Source organism: Dasypus novemcinctus, chromosome 5 (assembly GCF_030445035.2).
Source record: "Dasypus novemcinctus isolate mDasNov1 chromosome 5, mDasNov1.1.hap2, whole genome shotgun sequence".
In the NCBI taxonomy this organism is placed as follows: Eukaryota; Metazoa; Chordata; class Mammalia; order Cingulata; family Dasypodidae; genus Dasypus; species Dasypus novemcinctus.
In genome coordinates this window covers 160,095,312-160,114,444 of record NC_080677.1, presented here as the reverse complement: position 1 = coordinate 160,114,444, position 19,133 = coordinate 160,095,312, and the positions used below count along the sequence as shown (strand labels likewise).

Genomic DNA, 19,133 nt, shown 5'->3' with positions numbered 1-19,133 from the left:
AGTCAATAAATCTAGTTGATAAAACAGAGCATTCCTTACCAGAAAGAATCCTAAATTTAGAAAGGTTATAAACTGAAATAAAAATCTCGAAATTAACTTCCCCACATTAACACTCACATACAATTAAAAATAAAATTGTCACATGTTCAAATAGCAAATAAGATAATGGAATTCATAAAACTTTGAAGTCCACAGTAAAAAATATTTCTAAGACTCTCATGCCTACAAAGTATTGTTATACATACTTAGAGTCCAAAAACTATATCATCTCATTTAATATTACTTAAAGAACAGAAATAAATGTATAGGAAAATATTCATAGAAAAATTAGAATTTTACTGCATACCTCCTCGGTTTCCATTTTCTTCATCCTACAAAATAAAAAAGAGAACTATATATGAATACATATTATTAAAGTCTGCTCAAATCATAGCAAGGTTGAATTCAATTCAAACTGCCCTCCCCCACCCCAAATTTGTCCATTTGCACTCTGCTGGTGCTTTTTGCCCCTACTCTGCCCTCAACAGATAATATAAATCTTTGGCAATTTAATAAGTAGAGCATTCCATAGTTTTAATTACATTTATTAAGGGCCATGTTTAGCAGTTTATCCTGTTTTTTAGCCATGTGTTTCTTTCTTTTGTGAACTGCATATGCACGAACTTTCCCTTATTGATGTCTTTCCTTTATCGACTTGTGCTACTTTCCCCTATTGATTATATTTGAATGTTAATTCTTTGTAACAAATATTGTGATTTATTTTCCAAGTTCCCTGTTTATCATGTGACTTCATACTGTCCTCATTCCTGCTTCTTTTTCCCTATATCTTTATGCTGTCCTATTTTACCAATCTTTCCTTTGCAGAGAGATGAATTCTCTACCATGCTTAGAAAGACCTTTCTCTCTCCAAGATTGCCGAAATACTTTTACGACTTAGTAGTAACTATATATACTTTTAATCCAACTGAAATTAAGTTTAATGCAAGAAATAAGATTTTTTCCTCCTAAAAAATGGTTAGCCAGATTTTCCAACATCATTTTCATTATAATTTATCTTTTTTTGACTGATATGAAATGTCACCTTCATTGTATACTGATATTGGATGTTACAAAAATGAATTTTAAACAGATGAAATTTGCCCCTTCACATGTCAAAATTTGTTTAATTCTACCATTTTGTGAAAAATATTTCATTTCTAACTTAAACCTAAGAATTCACATATATATCTGGGGTTCAAAAACTCTTAACATCTCATTTAATGCTATTAAAAGACCAGAAAGACATATAGAAAACCATTGTATTTCCCTCCCTTCTAAAGGCATAACAAGTGTCTTTTAAGCTTGTCTTACTGGCTCCAAGTCATTCATTCACTGACCAAATACAGGGTGCTTGGGATCCCTGGATGAATCAGATGAAAAGCTCTGCTCTTTGGAGCTTACTTTCTAGAGGAGGGGGTGAAGACAATTACAGCCAGAGGGAGCAAGGAGTGCAAACCCCTCTAGAGCCCGAGCTGGTTGAGAAGCTACGTGCAGGAGTCCTGGGGCAGGTAAGGGGAGCGGGTTGGTGGCTGGGAAGAAGGAAATTGGCAGCCAGCAGCGGTTCTCCACAGGCTGGGTGTGGAATGAGAGAGAAAGAAAGGGCTCAAGGAGGACTCCCCGTTTTGACCCCAGGCACCAGCAAGATGGAGTTTCGGGAAAGCTGTGAGTGGGTCAGGTGCCAAATAGGAGACATCCATGCGGGCTGCTGAGTAGGCAGCTGGATAAGTGAACACCAAATTCGGAAAAGAGGGTCCGGCTGGTCATCACCTACTGCCCCATACTTTAACAATATGCTTTCTATCCCAGGAACCAGAGCTGTCTTTATGGACACTGATGGGCTCCAAAGAACTCTTGATTTAAGTTCTGGCAAGCATTGGTAAAGTCTGTTGATCTATTTTGTCTCTTTTAGTGAGACCAGGCTGTCTTGCTGCCTACCTCCCATTAACTAGGAAATTAGAAAAGCAACCTTGAAAACCAAGTAGCTGACATGTCCATGGAAGACTGAATTACGTACCCCAGTGGAGCTCTGTTCCTAAACTTGATTCATTTTCCCCTGGGTGTGAACCAGTGTGAATTGGGCCTCTTGAAGGAGTTCTTTTTAGTGAAGGTGTGAGGGTGGGAATTAGCCCGGATCACCGGAGGCCTTATAAAAAAGAGCCACAGGGAGCAGCCAGAAGCCGGGAGAACAGAGCCCAGAAGCAAAGAAGACACCGCGTTGCCATGTGACGAAGAGCCAGGGACCAAGAATGCCAGTCTTCAGCGAGAAAACACTGCCTTGCTGACCCTCCATCTGGGACTTGTAGCCACCAAACAGCCGAAACCTTCCCACTAAGCCAGCCCACTATCCCTTTGCTTTAGCAGCCAGGAAACTCAGACATGCCTCTTATGGGCCGAGCTACCATGCAATGAAGCATGTTCACATAAATTTACTCTAGCAAGAAGCTGGGTATTTTATTTATTTATTTATTTTAAAGATTTATTTCTCTCCCTCCCCACCCCCACCCTGGTTGTTTGTTCTCTGTGTCTATTTGCTGCGTCGTCTTTGTCCACTTCTGTTGTTGTCAGCGGCACAGGAATCTGTGTTTCTTTTTGTTGCGTCATCTTGCTGTGTCAGCCTCCCTGTGTGCGGCGCCATTCCTGGGCAGGCTGCACTTTCTTTCACACTGGGCAGCTCTCCTTACCGGGCGTACTCCTTGCGCGTGGGGCTCCCCTATGCAGGGGACACCCCTGCGTGGCAGGGCACTCCTTGCACGAATCAGCACTGCACGTGGGCCAGCTGCACACGGGTCAAGGAGGCCCGGGGTTTGACCCACGGACCTCCCATGTGGTAGATGGACGCCCTAACCACTGGGCTAAGTCCACTGCCTGGGCTTTTTATTGACTTGCCATCCTACTACACATCTAAAGGCTAAGCACTGTTATAATCACCATAATTTTTATAACTGTCGGAATATTTTAACAAACTATTTCCTCTGCGTAATCTTCCCAGAAAACTCAACATCTTTCCAGAGAATAGAGAAACAGTTACATGTTAGATAAGAGGAGAAAGAAGTCTGGAATTCAAAATCCTAGAAAAATAGATTTGGAGCCCAGAATCTGTATGACCTTTCAGAAAACAGATTAAAGATTTTGTTCTAAAATGTAGGAAAATGCACAAAAGAAGAAAAGGAATATAACAAAAAAAGGGCAAATATAGCACTTAATTCTTTTAAGATGGGAAAAAGGTAGGAGGGGGAAGGTGAAAAGATGACCAAAAGGAGGTAGGAATTGCCTTGTGTTTTTATTAAATTACTTTATTTCTCTTACCTTATATGAAAATTGAATTGCAGACTCTGGGGGATAAACAATAAAATGCCTTAATGTAAAACCAAAGCCCTGAGATGTTCTTTTCAACATAACTGTTTTGGGTCCTGGCCATGAGAAGGTTTCATCTTCGGATGGTGATACAGTTTCACTTTGTTCTTTTCCATCTTTATTTTTTGATACCTAAAAGGAAAGGATATTTAAACGTTAACTACATAATACAATATACTTCTTCCCTTAGAAAAAATATGTAAAAATATATTGGAAAACCAACATGTGCTTAATGAAGTAAAAAATCATATTTTGAGGCATGAACTATATTTTACAACAAATGGTGCAGAGCATCAAAAATCAAATATTTCCCTAAAAAAGGATGCTGGGAAATATTAGCAATCAGAAGCAAGAAATAACTCTTGAAAGTTAGAAATACAGTGGCTAAAATTAAAACATGCAAAAGAAGGAATGTAAGATAACATATCTAATAGCAAATACTTCCATATACTTGATTTCATTCTTACAATTTTTATTATGTTCCACCAATGAGTCTAATTTTCCATAATGATGTACTTCAAATGAATATATTAAAATTTTTAAATGCCCCTTGAAAGGAACTTTTTCTTGACAAAAATATATTACAATACAAAGAAAATAAAGTCAAGAGATTTCTAAATCTTGAATATTTTCATCACATAGTCAATATTTGGGCAGTTGCTCATCAATGTCACTGTCTCTTTTTTCTGGGAAGATAGCAAGATAGTAACAGTCCCTGGCCAAACTTGCAGTAGGGGCTGCCATGGGACTGAGCTCCAGCTAATGGAATGCCAATGGAGGGATATACAGCAACCAAAACACCAACTGTACTTCCATGTGCTAGCAATAAACAACTGGAATTTGAAAATCTTTAAAAATACCATTTACAATGTCATAAAAATATAAAATGCTTAGGGATAGGTCTCACAAAAGATTTGTATGACCTGTAGACTGACAATTCCAAAACACTGCTGAGAGATATTAAAGAACATCTTGGGAAAGGATATACCATGCTTATGGTTTGGGAGACTTAGTATTATTAGGTTATCAAGTTTCCCAAATTGATCTATAAAATCAATGCAATCCCAATCAAAACACAGGAGATTTTTGTGCAGACACTGACAAACTGTTTCTAAAATTCACTTTAAAATGCGTAAGACTTAAAATAGGCAAAACAACTTAAAAAAAAAAAAGTTGGAGTATCTATACTACAAGACTTCAAGACTTACTATAAAGCTACAGTAATCAGGGCAGTGTAGTATTTGGTGTAAGAGAGACAGATAAATCAACAGAATTGAATTGAGAGTCCGGATAGAGACCTAACACCAAAAGCAGCCACTCTATTCCTAGAGATTTCTCCAAGAGAAAGGAGAGCATGTTATTATTGTACATACACAATAATTTATACACACAAATAGTCCTGAATAACTGGCTGTACATTTGCAGAAAAGAATAAGAAAAAGCACTCTGATCAACAACTAACATCATATACAAAAATTAATCCCAAATGATCACAGCTCTAGCTATAAAACCTAAAACTCTAAAACTTCTAAAAGAAAACTGAGGACGCTGTGTCTTTTTTCTCATGTCTGTGCTGTATGTGCCACTTCTGATTTACCCTCCACATTGAGACAAGGGGACAGGCCTGCTAATAAATCAAATAAAGACCTACAAAGCTATGTCTACCAGAGAAGAAAAATGCAGTTTAGTTTTCACAAAGAGCTTTCACATTTTTTTAAAACTCAATTTTACATTTGAGTGCTACTAGGTAGTTAAGGAACTGATCACATACTTTTTAAAAAATAAGGCACAATGAGGATTGGGTAAGTGACTGTATATTGATCTCTTCCCCAGGAGACAACGTGCAAAAAAGAACTTTTATAAAATATGCTGTAGGATCAGAAAGGTGAGAGAAGGTGGCTTTTATCTCTTGCCATCAAGTGTGTTCATCTTTATATGAATAAACACATGGCTAAGATTTCCTAGCTATGACACCAAAAGCATTACCCATACAAGAAAAAAAAGAAACACGAGACTTCAACAAAATTAAGAACTTCTACTTTTTCAAACATAAATACAATAGGGGGGATAAAAAAATAACAAAAAAAATTAAAAAAAAAAAAACAACTAAATACAGAAGAAGGTATAAAACTATTCTAGAATTTAACACTGTAAACAGATACATAACTTATCATCACTCGGTCCTGGATGAAGTTAACTTTATCCCCCCTATTTTTTGGTCTTTTGAATGAATGGAGACACAGAAGCCATCTATAGAGACTTTGTACATTCAAAATCATAATGCATTTTAGCTTATCCTCCCTTTTAAGATTTGGAAATTTGGAGGGGGAAAGGGGATAATACGAAACATCAACATGGAAGACTCAAATTGAGCCCTGAGTGACCACAATCATATGCTTAGGTAGAGTTTACAAGTCAAAAGTTATTCTAGACTTCATTAATTACCCAGATGTTTAGTTAGGCTTTAATTAGATAGATCCTCCTTTTGTGACACACACTTCACGAGTACATAAATATTTATCAAGCACCTGCTATGTACCTATTATTCCAAACAGTAGAAATACGAAAGTGAATAAAATATGTAGTTTTTTCCAAAATTAAGTATCTTATTTGCAATTATTATAAATTCACAGGTAGCGATAAAAAAAAATGCAGCAATCTCAAGGTCCCATTATCTAGTTTCCCTCAACAGTATCATCTTACGAAACTATTGTGAAAATTCACAGCCAGGATAATGACAAAGAACCCACCCATCTTACTCGGATTTCCCCAGTTTTACTTGTGCTCGCACAAGTGCGTGAGCACATGTGTGTGTGTAGTGCACAGTTCCACGCAGTTCACCACGTGTAGGTTTGTGCACTCCCCACAGGCAGTCCTCCCCTGCCGTTCCTAAGCACACCCTCTCTCTCTCCCCACCCCCAAACTCCCAGTACCTAACTCCTAGTAACCTTTTTCTACCATTTTCTCACTTCAAGAATGTTATACAAATGGAATCACACCGTCAGTAATCTTTGAGGACTGGTTTTTTTCACTCAGCAGAATTCCCTTGAGATCCACCCAGGTTGCTGGGTGTGTCCACAGTTAGCTCCTTTTATTCTGGCTGGCTGGCTGGATGTACCGCATTTTGCTTCGCCATCACCTACTGAAGTCAGCTGGGTTGTTGCCAGTTTGGGACTACTATGAAGACAGCTGCTGTGAACACTCCTGTATAGGTGTATGTGTGAACGTAAGTCTCCATTTCTCCGGGATACACATTCAGAAGGGCAACTGCTGGGTCCCATGGTAAGTGCACGTTCAGCTTTCTAAGCAACGGCCCAGCGTTCTCCAGAGTGGCTGCGCCATTTCACCCGTGGACCAGCAGCGGATGGCTTCGCCGCCACCTGCCGGCTCTGGATGTGGTCACTCACTGTGTTTTATTTCAGTCATTGCGGTCACTGGGTACTGATGCGGGGGTGCGTTTTGCTGATGGCTGATGAAGGAGGAACATCTTTCCATGGGCTTCGTGGCCATATCATTATTTAATTTTAAAGCACAAGAGTCTGTAAGATTTACTCAGAATAAGTGAACTCTTTCAAGCTACACGTGAGGAAGCGGAGGCCTCACTTAGCTAAGTGATGTATCTAGTTGGTGGGATAACTGACTGACTCCTACACTAGAATTTCCCCTCACACTGCATTACCTTTCATCATCTCTTCTATTCTGTAGTTGGCCTAAATTCTTCATCCCAACAGCTCTTTGCTCTAATTTATTGTATTTTATATTTCCTATTACAGCAAGACTCTTAATTTTTACACTTTAAAAATGATGCATGTGTTACATTTCTTTCTAGTGTATCATGATTTGGCCTCACAGCTTCAAATATACTCAAGTATCCTTTTCTCTTTATTTTACCCATATAGGTAACTCTCCTGGATCGTGGTTTCATGCTTCAAGTTTCTGAACTGAGCCTGCTCTGTCCTGTTTTACTGGGCTCTTCACAAAACCAGACAATATGGGACAAGATGCAAACCATTTTTTTTTTTGCTTTCTGCAAAATAATTAAGATTTTCAATGCAACAGACCTCATCCCAGTCACCTTAATTATTAATCTCTCCCAGAAAATCACACTGAATCCTTCTCCTTGCAGGAAGGGGGGTGGGTTTACATTTTTGGGGGACTAGACACAGAAGAGAAATACACATACGAGCCTTCTTCACTTCTTCCTCTCCTTATACCACTGAGCCTTTTGTTTTCTTGCATTTGACCAAGGGTGACCTGTGGCCACACGCAGTGTAGAGCGCGGAGTCCCCACCCGAGAAGACCCCAGCAGGTGCCTCCTCAAGGTCTGTCTATTCTCCTCGCCATCCCCACTGAGTCATGCCACAACAGCACGGAAGAGGAAGCCAAGAAGGAACCAGAATAAGAGCGGTTAAATTCCAGGACAGAGAACTGTCATTTGATCCCCTTCAATGACTCCATAACAAGGTCATTTGAATAATAACTCAAGGTTAAAAGAAACCAAAATAAAGGATGAAAATGAACTCCATAAAAATTAGATACAACAACTAGACAAAGCAACCTAAAAGGAAGGGTGAGAGAAAGTATGAAAGAAAAATACTAAGACTGAAACAATAAAACTAATGAAAGCTTCGCATACAGGAATGCAAACTGGCACAAGGGAACTTCTGAGGATAACAGAACTGTTCTGAGTCAGTATAAATTTGCTAAAAACACTGAAATGTATACTTACAACGGGTGAACTTTGTGGTATGCAAATTTTACTTCAACTAAAGCTGTTAGAAAAAACTTGTGCCGGGAAAAAGTACAAAGTCTAAATGTTAGTCAGAAGTGAAGGAGGTAGGGAGTCACAAAAGTAAACACAATAACAAAGTTAGGAACAAATGACTGAAAACACAAGGATGTCTTTTGTAACTATTTGTACTTTGGGCAGAATGGACATCAGCTTTCTAGCACATTCCAGGAATTAGTCATGATAAAACAGAGCATTTTACATTGTGCTCATCTTAAAAAGATTTACTATCATGAGTCCTACTCCTACTGATTCTTTTAAAACATTTTGCTATTTTTTTTAACCCTACCACAGGTAAATTAGTATTACCAATTACTTAAGGTAAGATTTTCTTACTTAAAATAAGAATTATCTACTATATACACCAAGCATTTCCATTTTTAAATAAAGTCTTAGTGTAATTTAGATCTTGCAGGAACAAAAATTCCAAACAAAAATACTTGTACAAAACAAAAATACCCAGGAGTTTATCAGTTTAACTTTTTAATAAGCATCTTCTCAGTATATTTGCAACAGGTTCATAGAAAATAATGACTGATGTCTAGATTGCCAAAAATTACTTAGATCTGCCTCATATTAACTTTTGCTTACATTTTTTTAGGTAAAGAAGCACAGAATAAAATGACTAAATATATGTCTAAAATGAGAAAAAAAAAAATCTAAAAGATTTAACCCACTCATTCACATTTCTTTTCTAATAAACCCTATAATTGTACTATATGAATTATACTGTCCTATATGAATTGTTAAAATTTCTGCTTAATTATTTTTGTCTATTCTACATTTTAAAAAAACAAGCAACTTCCTAAAGGCAGGAGGAGAACAAAATGGTGAAAAGAAGTAATTTGCTAAATACATATTTAAAGAGTGCAGTGGTAGTCAATCACATTTAGCATATTCTAAAAGCAACAAGAGAGTATTAGCGCAAAGCAGACGTTTGCAGTTTAATACAATTTAAACTAGTACAAGCATTTTGCCTCTATCATCAAAGCCTTAATAGCTCTATCAAGTATTTATAATCACCTCTTAAGCATGTTTACCAAAATCAGGGAGCACGGTTTTAGTTACATTCCTCATTGCTGCCAACAGAAACTATCTGCTAATCGTAAAGAGGCAACGATAGAACTATCACTTAGTGACACAAAGAGACCTCTCACTTTTCTAAATAATATTGTTCTGATAGAACCGTCTTCTCAAATATGAAGTAAATCACTTCCTAAAATCTCACCCCTTGAGATTTTCAAATTATAAAGATATTGACTTTCAAAATATTTTTCTGCTGGGGAATTCTGAAGGAATAACTTTATTAATGTAAAGATGAGTTAAGTTTCTCATTAACAAGACTCTTCACAAGCAAAGGACACTGAAGAAAAGATACTAACCTAATATTAACCAGGAAAAAAAGTCATCCCATTGTGTTGTAGTAGTCAAATGGGAGTTCAAATGGGAACAGCTCACTTTAGACCCTTTCAAATACATTGTTGTTTCTCGTTCAGGTTGAATTGTGCCTTATTTCTTTCAAAAACCCAGCGTGGCAAAAAAAATTCCAAATGTAAGAAGACCTCATTTGATATCATTTGTTCATGAAAAGTTATGACTAAATATCAAAAAATATCTCAGCACATTTCAGAGGTACTGATGGAGCTTACTACTTAAGGGCAAGAAATCATTTTAAATCACTTCCTAATATATGACCCATAAATACAATTGTCATTCAACATAATTCATTTCTGGAAACTAAATTATAAAGTGGCTCATTTTAAACAGGTAATATTTTTAAATAGGAAAAATGCTTTAGCTGACTAAAACACAGAAATGGCCCAATCATATGCAAAGACAGAACTAGAAACTGCCAAAACCATTTACAAGTGCAAACTGCTAGTATTTTAAAGTAAGCATAAATATATCAACATCATATTATATAAGGAGGTTTTTAACAGTGTCATAAAGCACAATACGACGAGCCCTAAACTTACCAAAATTTTAGAAGCTAGAAATAAGAATCATCAGTCATTTAGATCTACCTGAACAGCCTAAAAGGAATTAAATATTAGAAGAAGGGCAGTACACTGCTCTGCCTTGGTAATAGTGCACTTGTTTTTATGGATTCACTGAATGCCACAGGGAATTTCCTGAATCCTTGCCAATAATTGAGATTGCCAGTTTGTTTTGTTTTTTTAATATTGGCTAGCTGGTGATCTTTCAAACCAACTTTTTGTTGCTGAGGTTGGCATGGTTGCCCTTCTTGTTGCTGAAGTCTGGCAGATGGAAAGGAATGGTCTTGGGAGAGAAAAAAAGCAGTTTGGTCTCTGGAATGGCTGCAGGTTGGAAGCACCCACAAAGCACCAGTGGTGAGACATTGTAGCTAATTATACAAATGATTCCAAGCTCAGGAGAGGGATCTGGAAATCTGGGGAATCATCAGGCTAAAATACAAAAAATAAAATATAATGGCACAATTCTTCCTGTAAGTACATAAAAATATCTAACTCAAAAATTGACTAAATAACCATAATTTCCACAAGAAGAAACCATTTCTAAGACTCCGTCTTCCTATAAACTAGTCCTATCTTTTTTTAATCATGATTTTCCAATATTTATTTGAGCAAGCTTAAAATGATGATTCCACTCACTCTCTGGACCATCTACCTTAGAAAATATTTAATAAGTAGTTCTTAGGGACTTCAGAAAAATGAAGGCCTAGAACTGACACTAACTTGCTTTGGTTACTCAAATAGACTGATTCAAAGAAACTGAAAAATATATAACATTATTCCTATTTTATGAATTTATAGCGCTGTGTTGAAAGATATTCGGTAACTTGTCCAAGTTCCTGCAGCTAGTGAATGATGGGCAAAAGATCTGAAAGGACACTTCAAGAAGAGGAAATCAAAATAGCCAATAAACTAAGATTATGAACCTCATTATTCATTAGGCAAGCAAATTAAAACCATAATGCAATGGTTTTACACATCATCAAACAATATACATATACACACACGCCCACCAAAATGCTAAAATATTTAAAAATACTGCCAGTCTCAATTATAGGAAAGGAGCAGGGGTTTCTTTATCAGGGGTCCATGGAAAGATTTCAGGGGGCCCATGAACTTGAATTAAAAGTCATCAACTTATCATCTTTATTTTCTCTGACCTCTAACTGATAGCTATCATTTCCTTCACTTACGAATGTATGCAATAAATAAATTACAGTAGTATTCATTTCACCTGACTGGCAAAGGGGTCCACGGAACAAAAAAGGTTAAGAAACCCTGATGCAGAGTAAAAGGAATTTTCAAACACTGCTGATGGAAGTGTGAATTGGTACAACCACTGTAGAAAATTGCTGGGCATTATCTATTAAAGTTTGGCCATAAAATGTGCATATCCCATGATTCAGCAACGCCACTCTAGATGTACTAAGTAGAAATAGGTACATATAAAGCCATGCGCAAAGAAGTTCACAGTAGCTTTATTCCTTTGATCCAGAAGTTGGAAACAACCCAAATGTCCACTACGAATAGAATGGATAAAATGTGGCATATCCATATAATGAACTACCATTGATCAATTTTTTAAAACATATAGCTACATGCAAGATGGATGAACTTCAAGGTAATGCTGAGTGAAAAACATCAGACACAGCAACTGACAAGCAGTACGATAAAACTTATAAAGTTCAAAGCAGGCAAAACTAATATACTGGGATAGAAGCCAGGATGCTGGTTCTCTGTGGGGGAGAGAATGACTGGGGCATAGAGAGTCTTCTGAGGGGCTACAACTAATGTTCTGTATCTTGATCTGGACGATAACTACACAGGAGGGCTCGCTTTGTACAATTCACCTAGCTAGACTTTCCTGCTCCACGCATGTTATATGGCTATATTTTGACTCGAAACATTTACAAAAGCAAACATGAATCAGGTTATGTCATTACCATGCTAACAAACCTACAGTGGGTTTTCTAGCACACTGGGAAGAAAACCGGAAACGCTTCTCCTACTGATCCTACATGACTGTTCCTGGATATGACCTTATTTCCTTGCTCCTCTCCTCCCACCACCCAAATCTCCTGGTCACCTTGAATACACCAAGCACCTCGCCGTCTTTAAGGACTCTACCTTTGTACTTCCCTCTACCTGGCAAGCAGGCACCCGTATGGTTTGCCACCTTGATTCATTCACAATTCTACATGTACACGGTCTCTTCACTTCTATCCCATCCAAAGTAATCTCCCCATCTCTTGCTCTCTTGCTCTCTCTTTCTATCCTGCTTTATTTCCTCTCATAGCACTTACCAGGGTCACCTGTTTATTTATATATTGTCTGCAGGTCTCCCCACCTGTAGCAATGAAAATGTCAGCTCCATTGTTTTGTTTACTGCTGTAATAACAGTGGCACAAAACAGATACCACTTAAAAAAAAATGAATAAAAAAGGATATTTTCCTTTCTTGGAAAGAAACTTTTGTTTGTGACTATATATATTTATTTCTGTTTGTTTAATATCTGCCTCCCACTAGACTACAACCTTCAGGAAAGCAGGCATGCAGGCCTGCCATTTTATAGCTGATGCCTAACACAGGGCCAGAAAAAAACGGGTGCTGAATCAGTATTTGTAAAAGCAAAAGATGTAACTCAAGACACCACTGAAACCTCCTTTTTTTTCCCTCAGTTCCCTGGACTCAGGCATTGCAACACCTCAGCTAGGGGCCAGACATTAGCGAGCACGGCCTGGTTGAGCTCCTGTGATCCCCAGGCCCTAGAAAGCACCACCTGTCCCCACCTTCCACCATCCTGAGCCATCAAATTTAATAAAACATTCTGAATGAGCCCTCTACAAAGCTGGCATAGCAGGACTGGGCTGCTATCCTTAGAAAGGCCTGCTTCCAGCTCTTGGCTGGTGTTGGCAGTGGATTCAGGGAGGGCTGCTCCCACCTCCTCTAACTGATAAGCCAGGCTCACTGTGCCTCAGCGGCGTGAGTAAGCCACGTGGTTTAGGCTCAAACCTGTCTTCCTTCCTCCTGGGAGTCTGAAATGTGAAATGTGCCCTGCTAGGCAGAGGGCGCCTATGCGACCAGCCCCAAGTCAGAGTCCTGGGCACTGAGTTTCGAAGGAGCTTGTCACAATTTGCGGCTGGAGGAAGCTGCGCGCCCGGTGTGACTCCCCTGCAGAGGACCCAGGGCCTCTCCCTTTGCTGGCTGTGCTGTGTGTCCTTTCACTGATGGTCCTGTTCGTCCTCCTAGCAAGTCACAGAACCTAGGGCTGGGCTCGGGGAGCCCCACACATCTCCCAATTTATCAAAGGTTTCTAGCCAATCACAAGAGAAAGAGAACAGTGCCCTGCACCTGCTGGAATTCATGCCGATGTGCAATCCTTGAGGGTGGGCTGGACTGAGGACGACCTGCCTCTCCTGCAAACTTGACCGTTACCCACAAAGCCCACATGAAATGGATTCTCCCATTCTTCCTCTAAACTAAAAATCACGGTAAACTGTACCCTACAAAAGCCACTTCCCCACCAATCATAAATAAGCATATGACAACACAGGATTTAACACTTCATTCCCCAAAAGCATAACCTGCTTTTCTAAGAACCACGGTCTGTTAGCACTGCAGAAAGCCCTGGGATTCATCTAATCAGCTGACACAGAAGAAAACTAAAACCCGGGGAATAAAAGGCGTGCTCAGAATCATACGCCTGAGTCCCGGCGGAGACGGGCAAGGATGCTGGTTTCCAGGAGGCCAAGCGGAGTCTCCTGCAAAGCAGAGTTGGCACTCAAAAGGTAAAATGTTTAAGTGCTTTTTCTCCTGGCCTTCAAGCCCCACTATCACCAAGAAGACAAAACAGAGGCGTTTACCATTCCATTCCACCACACACCACTTGGTCTGCCCCTCTGATTTCACCTATCACCTGAACTCCCAGGCAGAGCACCTAGGCCAATTCTGAGCTTGGCAGATCTCTTTACAGGTAGCTGGCTTGACCTTAACTGTAACCAGGTACTTAAACAAATTGCCTACCATTCAGATGCAACCATTTCTCAGCTCAAGAGCAATTATGCCTATTATTAAACAGCATTAATGAGAAGGCTTTTTTAAACTTTATTTCAACACTAAACTCTGCTCACATTGGGTCAATGTTTATAATTGTACCGTTCATATATCATGGCCACCAACTCACAATATATAATACACATTAGCAAGCTGAAGATTGCAGTATTCCAACAGCTGAAGAGCTAAGAAAAGTGACTCATCCACTAATCGACATTCCAAAAGACTCCTAAAACCCAGTCTGATGATGTCAGCAGGGATGTGCTCCCACCAGCAGTTACTGCGAAACCTAATCTCCCTCCTTCTCTTCTCACACCTTTCTTTCTTGGTCTGCTCCTCATCCTCTGAGCTCTTCTTCAAGAGCCCATCGACCGTTCCGACTGTCCTGTCCAGTCCTCTTCCACACTTCCCGGCTCCTCAGTCCACTTTGTCTCCACCTGGCCATCAACTGCAAGTATGCCTATCATTTTTACCACTCCCTCCACATTCCGAACGCAGCTTTCTAACTCCCACTTTTGAAGAGGGGTGCATGGAGCACTAAATTCCACGTGCGGCAGTATGTTCTTCAGTAAAGCAGTGGGACGGAATGGGCGCTGGCACAGAGGCTGGCGGCTGAGTCCCCAGGACTGAATCCTGACTCTGCAGCTTCTGAGCTAATAAGCATGTAGGCTTGGGACAGGCCACCCGACCCCTTGTTTCATCAGTTTCCTTATCTGTAAACAGAGAGTGAAAATAGGATCATCCCCATAGGGTTATTATGAGAATTAGAGGAGGTAAAATCTGCAAAAGGTCTAACATATAGCCAGCCCTCGCTACACGGTACCTATGTCTCTCACAAACACTGAAGGAAAGCTCCTTGCGTCGTTTCTCGTCATTTTACTGATGTCATGTCATTTTACATGATGTCCAAATAGCCACGTCCAAGTCCTAACTCCTTGTCCTTGAACGCAGCCTTACTTGGAGACAGGGTCTTTGAAGAGGTCAGTTAAGCTGGAGCAGGGTGGGTCGTCACCCAACGGCAGTGTCCTTATGAGAAGTGGAGACCAGGCGGACACAGGGAACCCCCATGGGACGACCGAGGCAGAGCGAAGCCCGGGGGCTGCCGGCAACCCACCGGAAGCCAGAAGAGGCCCGGAGGGGTCTCCCGGATGCACCGTAGACTTCTGGCTCCAGAACGGTGAGCCAGGGCTGATGTGGAGATGTTGCCTCCAGGCCAGGGGAGGGGCTCCTCAGAAGGCTAACGCTCACTCTGAGCTACAACTCCAAAGCTTTAGGGAGTGGACCTTGGATAGCCCTGGTAGGTGCAGAAGCTGCCTGGCTGGGTTTCTCCTAACGACAAGCCTCTGCCCCCCTCCCCCCTCCAGCCTGCAAGCTCACCTGCGGAAGACCAGCCACCTGTGTGCTCCGCTCCGGCAAGGCCAGCTGCGTCCCCACACAGTGATTCTGCAAAGCCCACATTCTCTCTGCCCACCAGCAAGCTCCTCCCGTCACCTGCCCAGCCAGGGGGCCCTCGCCCGGCTCCACCACTGCGCAGGAAGCTGAGGGGAGCAGGAGGAGGTACCTCCGCAGAGCACCCAGAGCCCTGGGGCCTGTCCTGGAGGTCCAAGCCAAGAAGAGCCAACCTGCCATCCTACGCTGAGCAGGGCAAGACCCTCAGGGCCCTACCCCTAGGTCCTGCTGATCGAAACAGTAGCAGTCACAGACGGTGTAATTCCATGTTCAAGTGAAATATGAAACAGGGGACACCGCAATCTCTCTTTATGTCCAGGGACTCTGGGTAAACTGGGAGCCTCCCCAGTGATTAAACAAAGATGGAAGGTGCATGCAGCCCCTTAGAATGTTTCTATAACTGTAATCATTTAAATAATATGAAAAAAAAAAGTAAAAATAATAAAAATAATAATACAGGCATATGCCACAATACTGTGTGTTTGTCTTAGTTTTTAAAGGAAAGACAATGTAAAGAAATATGGAAAGCAAAAACAGTCCAATTAAGTACCTTCCTTGAGGTAACTCTCAAAGAAGAAAAAACCACCTTTCACTCACTTCCCCTCACTTAAGACAGCTTCTTAAATTTTAACGTGCATAAGAATCCCCTGGGGGGCCTTGTTAAAATGCAAATTCTCTCCCTTTAGTACTGGTTTCCAGGGGAGGCAGGTCTTGCCCGTTCACCGTCCACACTGAGCAGTGAGAAAGGACATGTGGGGGACCTGGTCCCCATTTCCCAGTCCATCAGTTCAGAGCCCCTTCCAGGGCTGCCAGAAGCAGCTCCTAGATCTACTGCTCTATGGAACTGCTGTCCTCAGGCACCAGCAGCTTAAGGAGAAAGGAGGCGGTGAGTCGGCCAGGGGAGAAGGGGCACAGGGGAGCAGTAAATTAACGCTCCACATGGACTCTCTACCTTCCATCTCGTTTCCCTGCAGAAGAGGGTCCTCAGCATGTCCATTTTCCTTAAGGCCTTCCAATTTAAGGAATCTAATCCACGATCCCTCTGGCTCATCTTCCCAAAAATGAACTTAGGCGGGATGATTATATCTACTAAATAAATGTTTACCAATGATTTTACAACCTCCTTTCAAAGAAAAAAAAAATGTGTCTTCTTTAATGGTTATGATTGTTTTTCCCTTCTTAACATTTTTAAACAAACTTGAGCAGAAGACTTTTAAAAAATATATGGTAACCTCTTATACTTTTTAATGTAACATTTTTTTGGTGATCTATGTATCTTTAAAAAAAAAACAATTAAAAATATATATATATACATATATATGATTTCCTCAAAATCCCAGAGGGGAATTAAAGTAAAATGAGAATTGTTTTGGGGTTTGTTTTTGTTGTTGTTGTCTGTTTTCTAACAGAAGATCTGTGGTCTTATTTTCACTGTGTCATTCAACAAATGTTTATCCCCTATTATAGCACTGGAGATAAAACAATAAACAAAACAATAAACCTACAACCTCTGCTTTTATGAAGTTTCTATTGCAGTGAGTGAGACTTGCTAACCAACAAAATAAACAAGTGAAATATATACTAATAGTAGGACGGGTAGTAGTAAGTGCCATGGAGAAAACCAAAACAGGAAAGGGGAGAGAGAGCTGGGGAAGTGGTTTTTAAAGGGCATCAGGGAGAAGGGGAGGTGGGAATGAAAACCTAGAGCAGGGAAGAAGCATGCCTCTGGGAAGGGGGTTTCAGGAGGGGAGGGCACGCGTCAAGGCCCTGGGAGGCCAGCGTGGCTGCAGAAGGAGAAGGGAAAGCATCACCAAGTGCTGGCGATCACCGAGGAAGGTGCCCGCACCGCTCAGGGCCCCGCGGGGCTGACAACCCCGAGCAGGCTGACGCTGGGGACACGTACAGAGAACACCACCACGGGGGTGCCTCCTGGGGCGCGGCGTGGCTGTGCCCGCTCGGCGCCCCCGGGACCGGCCACGAGCACGTCGCGCGCTCAGAGCTTGTATCTGGCTCCAAGCGTCCCCCAGCGCCCAGCGCCTGGTTCGGATACCGCCTGGAGCACGTGACAGTGATCACATGCCAAAGTGAAGGGGAGAAAAAGAGCACGGGGGAGAAACATAGGGCCCTTTCTTCTTAATGATGTTGGGGCAAAGGCACAGCATCACATCTACACAAGTCTTTAAAGCTTTCAATTATAAAACTTAAAAATTCACTTTCACCAAAGTCCAAGAACAATCTCCTCCCTGAGCTTTGCTCAACTGATGCAGAAATACATCTTAGTAATGTTACACCTTAAAAATATGATCATTCTGGCCCGGTAACCTCACTTCTGAGACTCTGGCCTATGAAAATGATCCTAAATGGGAAAACGATTTTAATCACAGAGACACTCACTTTATTTACAATAGCAAAAAACTGGAAGTGATTAAATTGGAATGATTAAAAATATATACATCCTCTAGCTAGGCTATTATGTGGCCATTAATAACGATGTCACAACATGGCAAAAAGTTTATATATCACATTAATTTAAAAAAGCATATCAACCTAATGATGTAATTAAAACACCTCACACACAGGAAAAAAAACAGGCAGTCTATACATCAACGATTAATAGAGGTTTATCTGAATGACTGAACTATATAAATATATTTTAATGTCTATTTTCCCATTTTTACCAAGTGACCATGCCTTATATTTCAATTTAAAAAATTAATGAAACACCTTTACTCCCATCTTTTTACAATATTTCCAATATAAATCCATCACATCACTGCTGTGCATGCTACATCAGTCGCTAATAACAGGAAGCAGGAAGCAAGCGCTGGGCGGCTAAACACTACCTCCGTGCTATTCCATCCATCAGGCAAAGGAGCAGAGGGGAGCAAGCCACGCCCCCCCCAGGCTTGTCGCAGAGCCGGCACCACCACCAGGCCTTGGATTCGGGTTCTCGGCCCGAAAATCCAGTCTCAACACACCACGCTGCCTCCCCCCAGCTCTGCAGGGACATTTAAGAACCAACTTGCCTTTAACCAGAATTCCCCAGCGATGTGTCCCATCTGCCTTCTCACTCCTTCTACCTCTCTCTCCCACTCCTCTTCCCTACCTATCCCAAGTCTCCCAAGAGCATCCAGCAGCTTCCTTGGGCATCGCCCAGCTTCAACGGAAAACTCAAAAGTCTCCCGCGGCTGCCCCAAGACTTTCAGAGGTTCCACACGGGAGGCCTGGAGCCGCAGCTGGCCAGCAGATGTGTTTTGTTTAGACCCCAGTATTTTGAAAAATCTGAACTTGCATCAACATTTAAGAATTGGTATCAGTTCACATAAAATTCCAATATTCTAGTTTCTCTTGCAAACGAAATGGTCTGACAACCCTGGCTCTAACATGGCAACGACCCCTGGGGCCTGAAGGCTGCCCCCCTTGAGATAAGCTCTCCCAGGGAGCCGCAGTCTCCA

The 19,133-nt window shown here is 41.0% G+C and overlaps 1 protein-coding gene across 16 annotated transcripts in view; it reads right to left on the bottom strand.

Annotated features, from left to right (window-relative positions):
* The window catches only part of ARHGAP21 (Rho GTPase activating protein 21), a 134,793-nt gene that overhangs the window by 91,953 nt on the left and 23,707 nt on the right, over positions 1–19,133 (bottom strand). For all 16 annotated transcript variants that reach the window (XM_058297816.2, XM_058297820.1, XM_058297828.1 and 13 more), the window contains 2 exons: positions 3,346–3,525; positions 347–371 (listed from right to left, as the gene is read on the bottom strand). In XM_058297816.2, coding sequence (XP_058153799.1) covers positions 347–371; positions 3,346–3,525 — 205 coding nt within the window. The remainder of the gene's footprint in view (positions 1–346; positions 372–3,345; positions 3,526–19,133) is intronic.